The following is a 17,754-nucleotide window of genomic DNA, read 5'->3' on the forward strand; positions in this document are numbered from 1 at the left end:
AATGCTTATTCTTCAAAAGAGCATATACAATAATGTCCTCATTTCTTCTGTGTTAATACACTATGCTGCCACCCTAATGCTGGTTTTCTGGACAGAAAAATAAATTGCTGTATTCAGGGACACCTCTTGCACAGAGGAACATGCCTATTCTTCCAAAGGACCATGAAACACAACACTGTAGCTTGTATAACACTAACAGCTTTTTCACTTGTATGTCTGTGGTCTCCAGCTTGAAAGATGCTAAAGAAACAGCAAGAAGTTCCTAGGGACCTCTGGTCCCTTGCCCCTGGACTAATACCTGGGAAGCATACAGCCGAGTCTGAGCTTCTGGGAGAGAAATTAAACAGTACATGACAGTGCTAGGAAGAGCAGAAGGGAGGTGGGAGGGATAAGGGCAAGGGTTAGTCTTGTGTTGGTCTGTCAGAGCAAGGTGCTCCAGCATGACTCATGTGGTACCCAGCATCCAACACCAAGGAAAGAAGAGACGGGAAACAGCAAAGAGGAGGCAGCAGGACTGCGTGGGAAAGAAGAGAACAGCACCTGTTTAGGTCTTGCTTGCAAAAGGGCTGAAGATCATGAAGGGGTTTTGGGCCATCTCTGCTCAGGCTGTCACCACACATCAGGGCAGGGAGTGGGGGACCTGAGAAAACTGCTCTCACAGTGTGTCCCTCTCTGCTTCACTGCCTCCTTCCTGCCCCAGCTGATCCACCCTCCTGTTTCCTTAGCTGCCATCACCGCCCTTCAGCTTATTCCTGGAACTGCCATTAGCACACAGAAATAAACAGAGGAAATCTTCTAAGGACAGTCCTGGGCTGCATCAAAAGAAGCGTGGCCACCACGTCAAAGGAGGTGATTCTGCCCCTCTACTCCGCGCTGGTGAGACCCCACCTGGAGTACGGCATCCAGCTCTGGAGCCCACAGTACAAAAAAGACACGGACCTGCTTGAGCAGGTCCAGAGGATGGCCACAAAAATGATCAGAGGGCTGGAGCACCTCTCCTATGAAGAAAGGCTGAGAGATTGGGGTTGTTCAGCCTGAAGAAGGGAAGGCTCTGGGAGGACCTTGCAGCAGCCTTTCAATATATAAAGGGGGCTTGAAAGAAAGATGGAGAGAGACTTTTTACCAGACCCTGTAGTAACATGACAAGGGGCATCGGTTTTAAACTGAAAGAGGGTAGGTTTAGATTGAACATAAGGAAGAATGTTTTGGGGTTGGAACTAGATGACTTTAAGGTCCCTTCCAACCCAAACTGTTCTATGATTCTAAGAAATTCTTTATGATGAGATGAGGGTGCTGAGGCACTGGAGCAGGTTGCCCAGAGGTGGTGGATGCCCCACAATTGGAAGTGTTTGAGATCAGACAAGACAGGGCTTTCAGCAACCTGATCTAGTGAAGTATGTCCCTGCCCATGGCAGGGGGATGGGACACGATGATCTTTAAAGGTCCCTTCCAACCCAAACCATTCTGTGATGCATAGCTAACACGGCAAAGCTTAGCTGTGCAGCAAACAGCAATGAAACGCAGGACATCATGAATACCATGACCGCCAACAGCCTTATACAACATAACAGCACACAATACTTGGTCAGTCATATAAGTACAGAGAAATGCCATTCTTAACAGTGAAACTCATCTTCTCTCTGAACTTTTTTTTTTTTCTCTCTGTATATTTGTTTCCTCTTTTGTCATTCAATGTTCTCCACATCCTCAGACAAACTTGGCCCCACGGGTTTCAACTGACAGCACGTGCAGGAAATGTCACTCTAGGGCAGCCTAAGGAACACACGGTCTACCACACAGCTGAGTATTGTGAAAGCACTTGAAGTTGCCAGATGCAGAATATAATCTTTTTCTCATACTTCCATCCAACTTACATTTTTCCACTTGAAACTTCTGCTCACTGTAAACACACTTTGCCTTGCTATGTCTCCTCTCAGAACAAAAGGAAGTTAATACATTTTTCCTAGGCTGTGGCTGATCACTCTCTAGTGAGATGTACAGTGAGCTCCAAGCCAAGCAATCTGTATCTTAAGGACACGCATTGCCCATGCAAAGGATCTGTCATCCTGCTTACTGGCCGTGACTCAATGGTGCTCATAAAACTGAGACTACAGGAGCAGATAGAAGTCATTAGAAAAGTGCCATTCTGCTCTCTCACACACACTGAACTCCCTTTTTACCTCCAAGTTAAGCAATTCACAAAAGAACCGTTTGCTTTCTTGCCATAGCAACATTCTTTTCCTGTGATCAGTGCAACAGGTCCACAAGTGGATGGCGTTTACCAAGTGTCACAACATGGGAGAGATACGTGGCAGCTCTTCTATTTCAATGAAGCAAGAAACACAGTGACTTTTACCGATGCCTTTGGTAACGTGTCACTTGGCACAAAAGACCACACCTGTGACCAGATTTTGCAATTCCAGGAAATTAGTTTTCCATTTATATTTTAAATCTGTTTGACTGAAAATTTGTTTTAAAAGAAAAAAAAAAAAAGAAAAGAAAAGGTAAAGAAGGAAGAAAACTCCCCACACATTCTGAAATCTAGCCACAAAAGAAAATAATTAATAAACAGAGAGAAGGCTGAAGCACATGGTACTTGATACTAAAAATAAATAAAAACTAAAACAAAACCCCCCAAACACAACAAAACAAAACAACACCCAAAAAGAAAAAAGAGAAAAGAATGGCATTCAACTGCCTCTTCAAGTTTTAGGAAGCAGTGAAGGCAAGGATACCAGGACTGGTCCCTAAAGTGTTTAAAAGCAGACTGATGATTTTCAATGTCACATAAATAGTCATGAACTGGGAAGGAACAGAAATGTCCTTCTGAGGGCCAGAAGTGAGGACTAGGGTTACACGTGCAGACCTAAGCACAAAACTACTGAAGGCACGTCCATAGTTTTGCACATCTGAGCCTTCAGCAAAACACTTGTGGTTGAACATAGGTAAAACCATTTGCAGGACTGGAAGTTAACAGCTAGATGTCGTGGTGTAACAATCCGCATCCACCAAGCACCTGGCTCCCTTCTGAGCATCGGTTACTCTTTTTTCTTGTTTACCACTACTGGTTACCTCTGAAGTTTGCAACTTGGCCCAAACCATGGGTCTCGCCCCTGCTCCCAGTGCTTTTGTGCATTTTATATCAGATAGTGGACAAAAGCAAAACCAGGGGGCTTAGCAAGGTATAACACACTGGCCACCACGCTGCAGGAGGCAGCTCCCGCTCCCTTGGTGAGCTCAAGGCTCTTCCTCCCTGATGGCCCCTGCCTGGCCATGGCGGGGGAGCGAAGATGCCCTTCCCAGACCGCTCATCCAGGGTGAGGGCTCGCCTGCTCCTGCTGTGTTGGTTCTGGGCAAAAAGAAGAATTGAAACCTGGTGTCCGACTTCCTGGCAGAGCACGGTGACTGCCAGGCGGTTGTGCAAGGCTGGACAGTACCAAGCTGCCAGTGGTTTTAACAGGAGTGATCTAACCTGCCAGGCTTTGTGTTTTGATGCTGTCAGTGCGCGTCACTTTTGCCTGGGGCATGACTAATGTCGTGGGCTACTCTGCTGCCTGAGGAGTATCGCTGCAACCCAGAGTTTCTGATTGTTTTGTTTAACTTAGACTTCAAACCGAGCATAAAAAAGTACAATGCATGTCCTTGCAGTCTGCGTACATCCCGAATAAAACAGGACCAGCAGTAGGACCATGTCTCCTCTTTGTCCGAGTCTGCCGTGGCACCCCTTGCAAGTGTAACCTCCTGCTCTTTGCTAAAACTACTCTCACTTTTACTGTTTATCTCAGGCTGAACTAAGAATTTTAGCCCAAACCAAAGATTTTTGTAAAGCTTTTGAACTCTAAAATATTTAGTCTGGGATCAACCCACAACAGGGAGTGATTTTTTTATTTGCTCACTTAATCAGAAAATCCCTTCTTAGAGTACCTGATTCCCCAGCCACATACAGACAGCAACAGACGGGGTATGCACAGGAGCACAAATATGGTGAGATTATTTATACAACCCTGAAACTTAAAGAGGACCAATCTTCTCACAGTGAACCACTTTATATTTAAGTTGAAGAAGCAAACACTGTGGGGTGGGGGGGAAGGTTAGGACGCTGAAAATGGACAATCCAGACTTGGATGTGGTTACCTGGAATATCCAGAATCCATGTTACTCAAATATATGGATTTGAGTACGGCTTGAGTTCAGAGTAACAGGAACTCTGTGACAGCATAACTTCAGGGAAAGGAATTTGGTGCTGTACCACTTATGTCCAAAATTTATGGAGGTAAAACAGAACTGCAAAACAAAGCTCTTACATCCTGTAAGAGCCACTTCTTTACACAGCCACTAAGTTAATTTTCTAAAATCCAGGATAAACATTATAGCTTATTGTGCTACAGGAAAAATCACTGTCCTTCTATTTTGTGCCAGTATTTTGATAGCCTTTGTGCTATATTTGTAGCAGACATAACACGATACCATATTTTCTTATCAGCAGAAAAGCACCAAGAAAAAGAAACAAGGCAAACCCAGCCTCTGTGATGCCTCATAAAATATTTTCTATTTCAAGTTTTCCTACAGAAAGGGAAGGTTGTCTGCATCCAGGCTATGACAGATTTCAGAAACAGACTGTAAGAGGTTTTGGAATTTACAATAAAAGGAAAGTGCTGTTAGTCATGCAAAGGGTGACCCGTGTCCCTGCCTGGCTCCAGAATCACAAATTATGACTTACCAGTGGCTACTCCCCACAGCCGCTCTTCTTGGAATTGCAACATCTGATACGTAAAACCCTTTCCTTCCTCACCGATGAGGTTTTTGCTGGGGACCCTTACGTCTTCAAAAAAGATCTGAGCTGTGTCCGATGACCTCATGCCCAGTTTGTCTATCTTTTTAGCAACATGAATGCCTGAAGAAAAAAGGGTATTAGAAAGGTCACAAAAAATAGGAGCACTATGTACAAGTACAGCATTTTAAGAAAGCGAAGTTTACAGATGTGAAGGTATGTGCCGAGACTACAGTGAAACCTACCTTTAGGAAAAAAACCCAACAGTATTCTGGAATTTAAGAGCAAAATGGCCCACATTGTATTTTTAAGACTTTTTCCATTTTATTTAACCAGCAAATCAGAAACTGTAATTGTAAAAGTCCCACTTTTCATTATGTCCCCAAATAATAATTGTTTACTAGTAGTAATAATCTTACTTCATGCACATCTTGAAACAATGCAATATTTATTTGCTTATGTTTCATTTTTAGTGCACTATAATAAAATGCTGGAATTCAATTTAGCAGTATTTGCTGAGTACCTGCACTGCTGTGAAACAGTAGAGAAATAATGACAAAAACAGAGCTATGTTTTAAGGTGCAACTAGAGAATTTCTCCTCCTGGAAATCCTCTTCCTTCCCTCTCTTCCACATTTATCCTCTCCTTTCTAGCCTATCCTGATTTTTTCTGGTACATGTAGGAGACAAAGTTTATAATCACACCACACCACTTTTTCCTAATAGTAAAAAATTAGACTCAAATTCATAACTGCTACAAACATCCAACAATTCCATATCAACTCCAAATTTTGTTAAAACTATGTATTTTATGATGGCCTACACAATACTGTTTAGTTCATCTAAGTAGTCATAGAAGGGTTCATAATGATCTCAATTCATTCCTCTGAGTTTTCATGTGGACATGCTTGTGAAGAGGGTTTACTTCCCCACAGACCTCTCTTACACAGCACTGACTCTGATCCCACATGCAATGGTCTATTAGAGATGAACCCAGTTCCTTCAGGTTTGGCCACATAGGATTTCAGCAACCTAGTCGCATCAGGTAGGACTCCTTCCTGTTTTTGTTTTTTCCTAGCTACACGTTCCTTCTTGCTATTGTTCAGATACAAGCGTGGCCTACCACTGTGCCATGAGAATTTAACAGACATCCACTGATTTTTTTGTGGCAATTCCCTTGTTTTCAGTTTTTACCTCCTTGTTGCTCTGGGGCTAATGCGAACATTTGGGGTGGAAGTCAAGAATGTTTCGGAGGTAAACTGAGGCCAACAACCAGGTATGAGGATTTGTGCAAAACATACTGATTACATCTGCCAAGTCAATATACATAGAAAAACAGTCCTCCAAATCAGCATATATGCCTTTGCAGAAAACCAAACATTTTACTACCCACATACATAGTACTCTAACCAGTTTTGCAATGAGGAGGTATTCTGGTAATATTTTCCTCTTTATTATATTTTTTTTTTCCAATCCTCTACTATTCTCTAACACGGCTTAGTAGGACTTGGTCACCGCACAAATTGTTGTGGTCCCTCTCTGTACTTGTTTGTACCTTGCTCCCCTTCATGGCTTTCGGTGAACATCTCTTTCTGAACTAATATAGATGCCTCAACTTCTACCAACAGGAGGCCTTCAGCCATGTGAAAATTACTTTGGTTTTGCAGGCAGAAGAAGTTGGCAGTCATCCCCTTCAAATTCACTCCCTCTGGCTGCATTGAATAAGGTTATGGAAAGTTTCATCTCTCCACAGAGATGAAATACTGACACTATTTCCAAATGCCAAGACTGCTCTCAGAATAAGGTCCACATAGACCTCCACACCTTGTACTCAAGACTTTTCTCCACCAGCCAATCTCTAAACAGATTATGTGTTAGGAATACTTGCTTTGATATGTGTTCAATGCAGGAAGAAAATCAGGACAGCTGTATAAAAATTTTTTGACTCTTGGATAGAAAATTATCCAGCAATTTGCACCCAGTCATGCCAAAAAAGCATTTGTCATTTGTTTCTGTATTAAAATCAGAGCTAAACAAACACACACACTGAACCATTTACAGGCCCAAATGATTTCTGGAACATCTTTTCCTGTTGGAATATTGCAGCTTGGTTTCTTTGAGAGTCTCGGAGATCATGTCTTCAGACTACTTCCAGCTGGTTTTATGCAATCACTGCTCCTCACCCATATGAAAATGCACTTACTGCTCGTTAGTGCGTGGTTTACTAAGGACTCTGCTGGAAAAAGTACAACGGCCGCCAGTTCTTTCTATTGCTAAATCAATCCTGTTGTGTATTTCCCCAGATCCACACAAAACAACAACTATTGAAGAAAGCTCTTACAGGTTTGGTTAGAGGAGCTACATGTGTTACCCACACTTTTTCCAGATTGGGTTGTGTGTTTAAGTTTCCTGAATCCAGCAGCATCCCCGCTTTGTTGTGCCTTACCAGTTTCACTCGCTCTTAGATTAATTCATGTTTCTCACTCAGAAGGAGGCAAAACTGCATCAGCCTCATGTAGTGCCTTCTTTGCTGCTAGCACATACTTTACATTTCCTCTTTTTTGAAGACAATGATACATAATCATCCCTTTGGCTACAATATGGGCATCAAAATCTTCCTTTACTTAGTTTAATTATCTTCATTTTCTTCATAAGGGGTACTGTATACTAAAAAATACCAGCAGCAGTAGAAATCATCTGCCCAGGTAACTCCTGGAGTTTGTCTGTATTAAATAAACCACAAGCCATCCAATAAAACACAAATCTCAATCCAGCATGGCCAAGTCCCTGACTTACTAAAAATCACTCTAACAGAGCCATTTGTGCTATCTGCACCAGTATCACTGAGAGAGATTGCTGTACCTCTTCCTGGGCAGTTCTTCCCAAGTATCTTTGATTTTTCATTTTCCCCCGCTCCTCCAGCTTTCTGACAATGTCTTTTATTTCCTATATTCTATCTTGAGAGAAAGGCAGTCACTCTCCCCTGACACCATTTAGTGCCATTACAAATGGAAAGAAGCACATTTTAAACTGCAGCCTGAGAAACATGCTCTCTTCCCCTTTCCTGGATGCTCTTCACTTTATTATCTCCTCCTTGCAATCTACCCTAGTGCTATCTGAGGACTCGGAGGACAAACCAGCGCACAAATAGTTACCAGATTAGGGCTGCAAGCCCTTTGTCTATATATCTTGCACATAGACATTTTACGACTTGTTAGATTCTCTTTCATCATATGAGAAATTCAGCTTTTTTTTTAAGACATCATTAGCATGAGGACTATTCACCTAATTTGGATATCTACTATGAATCCACACTGCCGTTATCCAAATTCCCTTTACGAGAAATCTACTCAACAGTGTCAAATCTAGACCATGTTTTGCTTCACCCCAGGACACCGTACACACCTAAAATTAGAAGAAGCAAATCCTACTTCATGTCTCCAATAAACTACCAGTTGTAGTTAATAACATGCTTTCAGACTTGGAACTTTTTTTTTTATCACCACATTATACAAGTACAAACCAATATTTTCATGAAAAATGCTGGACTAGTCTCCCATGTCCTTCCAGCTGCTAGTAAGGAATGAGTTACTGCTGCGCCCTGGATCCCTTCCTTACCCTGCCATATAGGCTGGTGACTGCAGCAGTAAAGTCAGACATAACACACTCATTCTCCATTGCACTTGTTCTTGAGCTTTGACACACGTACATCTACAGACGCTTGACAGTGCATCATTCAGCGACGTCCTCCAGACGCTTCCTGTACAGTCTCTGTCTGCTGCCCTCCAAGGAGCACAATCTCTGGCAGACAGACATCCTTAGGATGTATCAAACCAGCTGGAGCTTCCTCCTCACATCTGTGTCAAAAGGCAGCCTTTTCCATACTTTTCCTCTTTGTCTTCCTGAGAAATTTCACTTCTGATTTGACCCACCCATTGAGCACAATCAACCATCTTAATACGTCATTTCAAAAGGTCACCCATCTTGGTACAGTGACCATTTTGGAGGTCAGTATCTGTACCACACAGAAGAATGGAAGCATATACACTTTGCAGAGTTAAATCTTTGTTTCTAGGAAGACTTCTACACTTCTGCAGGTCAGCTTCAGGAGATTCAGGCAATTTTTCTACTCAAAATCCTTTTACTGCAGGTAAAGAAGGTCTGTGTATAGGCTGTGTGACCTAACGACACCCCTCCTAAAGCTACAATGACTCACCTGTCTTTTTGGAATAAGCAAAGTAGCTGAAAACCTCTAAGTCGATTCCTACATATTCAATCTGCCTCTAAACAGTGGGTTGGCCTACTTTGTCATTTTTGGAAAACTGATCTCGGAGAAGTAATATTGCATTTGCGCTCTGAACCTTTCATGAAAAATCACAAGGAGGACTTCATGCAGATGGCTGAAAAGTGAATTTACCTGGAAGTTCAGGGAGATTCTGGCTCTGAGTTACATGTTCGCTCATCACTTATCAATAAGGACAAAGTCAACAACTAGTGAAGCAGCTCAGGTCCACCTTCTGTGAGCTTCCATTCAAAGCCCGTCTTGCATGAGCAGAGGTTGCAGAAACTCACAACGCACTCAGAACTTGCTTAATTCCCAGGGCAACTCACTTACTTGCTTGACTTATTCCATACTGAAATTCACTTACAAGACTTTCCCTTAAGTAGCTCTCATCACGCTCTTTTGCAACATTGGAGACCTGGGTTTTGTTCTCAGTCTGACCCATTAAGTGAACATATGGACCTTCACTTCACTGCCATGGTGGTGTCCCTATGTGTGAAATGCTGATAATGACATATATTTTGTATGTAAAATACTCCAAATTGAATGAATAAAAATATTTTCTATTAATATATAATTACATTAATATACATTATTATATATTAAATAGATACTATATATTTAAAATGTGTTAAAATAGATTATATATTATTTATTAAATAACTTAATATATTACATAATTTTTTAAATATTAAGAGTGAAAACCAAAAAAGTTTAAAAACTTTTGAACAGGCGTTAAAACTGCAAAAGATCCTTGCCGACATAACTTTGACTGTATCCTCTCTGAATGATGTCCTTTATGCATACAGCACATTAGTCTGCAGACCTTGCAGCAGTACTCAGGAACAGACACCATGTGGACTGTACCACTGAAACTTGTACCCTTAGATCAGGATGTATTTCTTCAGTGCCTTCACCCAAATTACTAGTTGTCTTCAAAAACAAATCCCTGCTTCCAAGATCTTTGAAACTTTCACTCCAGCCCACATTTAACTCACAGACTCTTCTTGTAATTTAAACTGATAGCAATAGTAGCGCCCTGGCAAAAACATCCCTTTGCGGAGCACAGCCATGAAGCACCCTGGGTATGCCTGCACTTCTCTTCAGCAAGCCCACCAGGTTGGGCGGTGGAGGATGGTTATCGGAGGAAGATAGGACCATCCACACAATACAATCACAGCACAACATTGCATCCTTCTAGTATTCAATACAGCTGGTCAGTAAACCCATCCTAACGGAGTCAGACACTGCCCATGGGCTCCTGAGAGGCAGGTGTTGGCATGTGGGATAAGATAGTTTTGGCAGGTATTTCCCAAGTTTGAAATCTCTAAACTCTATCTTTCTATTTTCACATGTTTGAGAATCACTTTCAATATTTTCTGAAGAAATAAGACAGCAAGCTTAAAAATACTTCTCCATTCATTGAAAAAAGAAGTATATATTCTGCTCCCCAGTCCTCATACAAAACAGGAAAGAGTTTAATGCTATTTTGGAAAGATAATTTAAGAACATTTTATATATAGTTCATATGTAGCAAAGATCTATGTAAATAGGGTAATATGTTATTTATTTTGTGTACTGTTTGTGTCTTCATGCCTTTTGGGGACAGAAAACCAAGATAAAAGTTTTGTGGAACTTCTCCAAAACTGAAAGACACTGGATGTTATAACTTTAAAAAAAAATGTTGGCCTTATTTTTAATTATATCTTTGAGGCATTAATTTTGTCCTTGGCTTTGACTTGTCTATTCATTCTCACAGAAGGTTATGAAATATTCCCATGCAAATGTATCTGAACAACTTTTATAAATTTATTTTTGGTGAAAAGGACTTTTCACATAAAATTATTTGGGAGTCACAAGCTGAAGTCTGCAAAATATTTAACTTCCTTCTTGTTTCCTCTTGTCCCTTACTTTTTTGTGGAAGTCTGCAAATGCATTTCAGAATCAACTTTGTATGACAGTGAAACACCTAACTTAGAAGAGTGTTTATGGGTGCAGTCCCTTCTGTCAAACACCTTTCCTTCTTGTACCGGGCATACACAAAACCACCAATGAAAACAAATTAGAAGACAAAGAGTTCTGTGTTATTACCAGGTAGATTCATTGGCAGACATATGAGAGATTTATTTCGATGGGGAGGTCCTTCACTGGTGTTTGCCAGCAGGCACATCCAGTCTGCTTGACACCCTGACGTAGTCCACATCTTACCGCCATTTATGACATATTCATCGCCTTTTCTCACAGCTGTCGTCTTGATATCTATTTCAAAACATAGGAAATGAAGGGTTATTCTTCTGAAGAGTAAGCTGGTCCCTGTATGACTGGTAGAGTCACTTCCTTGCTCTCAGACAGACAACTAATATTTGGTTCTCCCTTCATACCCCAGAAGTCCTCTAATCCTTCCAGGCTGCACAAGGCAGACCCATCTGGACAACCCTTGGAAGGCAAGCGAGGGAAACCAGACCGCTTCTCTCACCCTCTTCATTCCAGTGGATGAAAGCAGAAAACTTTCCCTAAGCAAATTTCGTCGTCAGAAACGGGCCAGAAACATTTCAGTCTGAGGTGATCCGTTACATGTTTCTGTTACTATGCACGTTAGTCACTCAGAATGCCATTAATTTCACAGTCCTGACTTAAACAAACATAAGCGTCAGTATCTGTGTGTGCATAAAGATATACATACACGCACTTCCTGCATGTTCTTGGTCAGAATGGCGTAATAAATTCAAAGCTAGTAAACTTTCAAAAGGCCAAGTCTAAATGCTAAGAATGTCTGTACATGAAGGAGTTCTGAACACCTGTTATTTATACCCCCTGGCAAAAAACAATCTTATTTTAATCCGTGAGTATTCACATCACACTGCAAGTAGCCCTAGCTGCAACAGACAGCTGGAGTGAATCAGTAGTTATTATTTACACTCCAGCAGAATTTCTAAAGGACTGGCTTCTTTCCTCTGCAATTGAACTTCCTCAACTAAAACCCCAAGTGAAGAAGACTCTTCAGCAGATACCTAGCTATAAGTAGGTGATGGTATAAGAGAACCCTACGACCCCCCTAATAGCATCTGTAAATCTAATGAGACTATAAAGTCTGTAAGAGCCCACCTACTGAGGGAGGGAGTAGACTTGGAGGGTAGAGGAGTCAGATACCAAGTAGAGTGGGCAGGCATATTTAAGTCAGCTGGTTATATCTTCATACACACCCACCTCAATCTGCACACGAACCTTCTTCCCAAAGGCTCTAAATATAAAACAAAGCAAAACCAAGTATCTGATCTTCATTTACAAGATAAACTGGGACTGAGGTCAGCATGGCTGAAAAGAAGTCTGTTTGATGAAGCAACTGGGGAAAAATGATGGGAGAAAATTGTATAAGGTATAAGACAAGGGAATGTTGGATATAGCTATGGCTAAAGGAACTTACATGCAGATAATGATGAATGGCAAGGGAAAGAGATAGTACTACTGTGGATAAACACAGTGGCCATATAGCTAGTCAGTCAATGAAAGGACTATGCCAAATCTGTCCAAGGGACTTGATATGAAATCTGTGTAATAATGAAGGCCAACAAACTGAAGGAATCTAAAGTACTGATACTCATAATACACTGGACAATCTCATGTACATGGAGACTAAATAATAAATAAAGGACACACAAGAATAAGAAATACGACACTGTACTGAAGTAGTGTGAAAAGGATGGGAGCATACGCAGTGATTTACATCACACATCCCTTTGTTGTGGAACAGCTACTAAAGAGATTAGATAGAGGTCCCATGGAAGGTCTGCAGAGGAACAATGAGCACTATGATGTTATCACAAACGTAAACAGTTCTTGCAAGCATGGCACCACAGGGGACTAACCACCCAAATACAGATTAAAGAAAAAATGCCTTACTAATGGGAATGTTCAAGTACTTCCCCATGTGCTGGTTGTCTGTTTGCTTCAAACACTTGAGAAACAACTATTTAAAATCAACTTAATAAGAGTTGATTCTCTTTAACTGTAATTAGAAGAAAGATGATCAAGTCAGTAAGTAAGTTTTATGTTCAAAATACAGCAGGCTTTGAAAACCTACTTAACAATTTACTAAAGTCAAGTGGACTCAGTGTCAGCGATATGGCTATGAAAATAATTTGAAATATTTTACTGTAATTATTCTCCTTGATAGAGCATAGCTCTGGGAAATGGCTACTTCAGTGAGTGCTCCATAACTCATTTTTGGCAGGTCCATACCACTGTCCCTGTAGTGCCTATAACTCAACAACTTACAGAGCATGCTGTGAGGGCCCCTTCTAGGAAAGACCACAATGCATCATTGAAAGGCATATGCTACAGCTAGTGCCATATAAGGAATCAGGGCTGGTCACTTCACCGTTCAAATCACAACATACTTGAGCCTCAAGTTTTCTTCTCCACTGTGCTCTTGAGTCCAGCCATGCACCTAAGTAGATTTGACAAAAGGCAAGATTGGCTTCAACTTTTAAGGTCAATACTATGATCAAAGACAGGCAATGCATATCCTTAAAGTAAAAAACAAAGAACGCATATATGGAATTTACATCATCAGCACAGGAAAAAAAAAAAACAACACCAAACTTGCATGAAGTAGCTTCAATTCTAACTGAATGAATAATCACTTCAAAAAAACAGGAGATGGCCTAAGGAAAGGAAAGAGATTAATCATCAAAGTAAGCTACAGTTTGGAGGTCAGAAGGTAAGAACTGCCACAGGTCAAACTAAGTTAAATCTTGCAGATGAAAACCAACAAAACTGAAGAAGGTTGAGGCGGCAAACAAAAATGTTTCAGCCACAGAAATGAAAAGGGAATGAGAAAAAACATGAGGCATATAGAGGACGCGTCAAAACTACAGAAATATTTCACAGGAGATTACAAAAAGATTCACAATATAGCTGACAAAGCAAGACATCTACAGGAATGACTGTACAGAAATTAAAATTAGTGAAAACAGCGGTTGTTGGTTTTGGCAATCTGCACAGCCTCAGAATACATTTGGAAAGAAAAGATAATTCAATTTACCAGTGGTATCTTATTTAAAACCAACTTGATTTATTTATTACGAAAATGGATTTTCTAGAGAAAAGCAGAACAAGAAAAATGCTGTTGGACCCAAGCAAACTAAAAATGATGCTAGCAGGTAACTATGAGTTAAAATTTTGAAAAGATAAGAATAAGGACAAAAGTGGAAATGTGGGTTAGGAACCTGGCAAAGGGAAATTGCATCAGGTTGCTTTAAAAGAGGAAGTCCTGACATGCCGGGAGGGTACTATTGGAGCTGCCCTTTGGATATCAGCCTTTGGACAAAACCTATTGAGTTTTTCCATTAATGATCTTTAAAATAAGAGTAAGAATACACTAATGAAATTTGCTGGTGACACAAACTTGGGAGACATCACCAACACAGATAACTGAGGTATCGCTCAGCAAGAAAGGAATGATCTTGAGATTTCAAATTCAACATGGCAAGTACAAGTACCTAGGCACAAAGTAATGACTGCAGTATCTTAGAATGTTTCAGCAGCAAACCACTAAAGAAGATGATCTGCATAGTTAATCACAAGATTCACAAGCCAGCAAACTGTTGTGTAACGTTACATATCAGAGGGTAATATTTCTATTACAGTTGGAGAAGTATTTGTACTGTTATAGACGCCATGTGCAATTTTGGTTTTTTGTGCTCAAAAAAGATGACCTAAACCCAGAAAAGCAGAAAGATTGGAATCCACTGAGACAAAATGGGGCAAGATATCTATGTTGAAGAGGTAGATATGAACAGGGTTACTTGGTGCAGTTGCCTGGAAAACATAACTTGAAGAAAGAGGAAGTGTCTTCCATGATGTGTTCTTACATATCCCCCCCAGACTATCAGCAAAACATTATATAAATTGCGGCATACTACTGAGATAGAATGAGCTAAAATCATTAAACCCAACACAAATGTGTATGCTTTGTGGTACCAAGAATCCTGAAATTAAAGACAGACTCTTTCTATACCAACTGGTCCGTCCTGTTCTGCTTCTCAAGTCACCTCTGCTAGTTTCGTTGTGCGTGGTCAATACTATGTACAATGTACAATGTACAACAACTACATTTGAAAGCAGACGGGTGCTCCTTCAAATTGACTTGAAATTTTTATTAGACTAATATACACAGTCCTTTTTGTTCTGTTAAATTTTGAATAAATTAATTCCAGGCACCTTACACTTCTCATGTAGAGAAACACTTCTTTTTTTTTCCTATGTTCACACCACCTTCAGAAATTTTGGAACTGGCAGAAGAAAATGCTAGATACACCTTATGCTGTGTCATTCTTCAGTTTAAAATATACTGGCTGACATGGCAGAAGCACGTCCCCAACCTTCACATGTGAACAGTTCCTGTGCTTTACTACCGCTTCACTTATTTGAGACAAACATCCCAATAGCATAAGAAACCAAAGGAAGTATCAAGTACAGTTTCATGCAGTTCAGTCCACTTTAAAGCTGGGCCACCTGGAGATGCGTTCTCTCTGCCTCGTGCAAACCAGTGCTACTCAGAATATAAGCTAGTGCTGCTCATGCCTAAGTTGTCCATTTAATTATCCTTTAGAAGCACTGTAAGCTGGTTTCTAGATTTATACCAGGGATCAGATCTTCCATGACAGGTGAAAAAGTATCATCATTTCATCCTGCAGTCTGCCTCCCAGCTGCACTCTGGGCTCATCAGATAATCCTAGTTGATTCCAAATTTCTCTTTAACTGTATTAATCCAAGTGTATCATACCAATTAAACTAGATGATAAACAACATGCAGCTAGAAGAATATTTATGTTACTTATTATCTGGAACAGTGCATCAAAAAATTAAAATCATATTTAGAAAGTTCTAATAATCATCTAATTAAACTTGAGAGGCATTAATTAAAATAAATTATGTTGTATTTCCTACATTAGCAACATTCAAATTTCAAATTATTTTAATGAAAAACAAGTCTATAAAAATTATGGAATTTTTCATTTGAACAAAATCAATTAACTAGAAAAGAAAACAGCAATGGATCATGCAGGAAGAGTTACTCTCATTGTTTCTTTATCCCCATTAACTCTCTTGAAAGCTACCTGCTGCACCCTTGCTCTAACACTGAATAATTATCTATTTATCTTGAGAAAACCATGAGTTTGGTCAAGGAGATGGACATAGGACTCTGCTGATCAAAAAACTTCTGTTGAACTTGGCAATTTTGTCTGTAGGAAGATGTTGTCCAGTAATTTGTAAGAGCACAATGTGTTCAACCTAGCCATCCTGCACCCAACAACAAAACCCCTAAAAGTGGTGTCTTGTCATTCCCTTTTCCTTGAAGTCCACGATTCAGAGTCAGATGAGATATCTTCTACTTTTTCTACAATATCTGTTTTAACTTAATTGTTCAAATTATCTACTGCCTCAGGCACTTCAGAATAATAGTTTCATTCGTCCATGATTTTAAACATATCCTCGCACTAAACCAAGAAAAATAGTTGCATGCAAAGTAACTACATCACAGAGCTAATAGATATACATGGCAAATTCTTCATTAGCTCTAACTAGAACAATCACCAGTTCATTTTTGCTGCACAGGAACAATGCAAGGGGCTGAGGTGAGGTAAGAATGAGCGAGAGGAACCCATTGTGGAAGTGATGCCATCATTGTCAGAACAGACTAGCTCTGCAATTTGCCCACGTTCAGTGGAGAGGTCTGTTTTAAGGAAGTGCAAGTTTTAGTACAGTTGAACAGGCCACATCCCCTATCATGTACGTCTGCAGGTTTGCACAACTGACAGTGGCTGTGCAACTACAGGAGGTACAGGAGTGCTCCTTGCCAGTGGTGAGCTCAGGAGCACAGGAGGCAGCAGCAGGACAAACATCAGGAGAAATCCAGGGCCAGCATGACAGCTGCATATTAATCTGTTGTGCTCAGCCTATACAGGGTTACAGCTATTGATTCACTGACAAATCCATTCAATTTGACTGCTTTTGGATGCGTCAGAGGCATGCTTTACTGCCCCTGGAAGATTACTTTTTGCCCTTACCACATGAGACTTTCCTTCCTTTGTATTTCTTACAAATGATAGTAGCAAAGGGAAGGGTCAGGGAAACCAGATTCTTTCCACTAAAATACCAGGCTATCTAAAATTGGCGATTTGCTAGGTTAACTTACTTGCAACATCCGACCCAGCTCCAGCTTCGCTGATTCCCAAGCAAGCCACAAAATCTCCAGCTATAGTTGGTACAAGGAACTGTTTTTTCAACTCATCAGAACCAAACCTGCAACAATATAATGAAAAAGATAGGCTATTAAAAGCTTTTGAAGGTAACCTTTATTTACAAGTTAGTTACAACTTTTGTTCTACCCACACAGTGATCAGTTTTCCTATGACTAGGTAAAACCTGTCCCAGAGCCAAAAGGCAGAATAGATACCCTCCAAAGCTATGATTCAGAGCCTTCACCAGAAGTGCAGCCATAATCATTTTAACAAGCATCGTGGTTTAACGCCAGCCAGCAACAAAGCACCACTAAGACGCTCACTCACTCCTCTCCCCCTCGGCCCTTGTGGGATGAAACAGAGAAAATAGCAAGAAATGCTCGTGGGTCAAGACAAGGACAGGGAGAGATCATTCACCACTTATGGTCATGGGCAAAAGAGACTCAACTTGGGGAA

At 40.6% G+C, this 17,754-nt stretch overlaps 1 protein-coding gene across 1 annotated transcript in view; it reads right to left on the reverse strand.

Moving 5' to 3' along the window:
* The window catches only part of LOC104828650 (probable acyl-CoA dehydrogenase 6), a 78,159-nt gene that overhangs the window by 8,845 nt on the left and 51,560 nt on the right, over positions 1-17,754 (reverse strand). The window contains exons 4-6 of the mRNA XM_010562486.1: positions 17,253-17,359; positions 11,144-11,311; positions 4,721-4,894 (exon numbers count right to left, since the gene is read on the reverse strand). Coding sequence (XP_010560788.1) covers positions 4,721-4,894; positions 11,144-11,311; positions 17,253-17,359 — 449 coding nt within the window. The remainder of the gene's footprint in view (positions 1-4,720; positions 4,895-11,143; positions 11,312-17,252; positions 17,360-17,754) is intronic.

This window comes from Haliaeetus leucocephalus, unplaced genomic scaffold (assembly GCF_000737465.1).
Source record: "Haliaeetus leucocephalus isolate CR32 unplaced genomic scaffold, Haliaeetus_leucocephalus-4.0 Scaffold0, whole genome shotgun sequence".
NCBI classification, from domain to species: Eukaryota; Metazoa; Chordata; class Aves; order Accipitriformes; family Accipitridae; genus Haliaeetus; species Haliaeetus leucocephalus.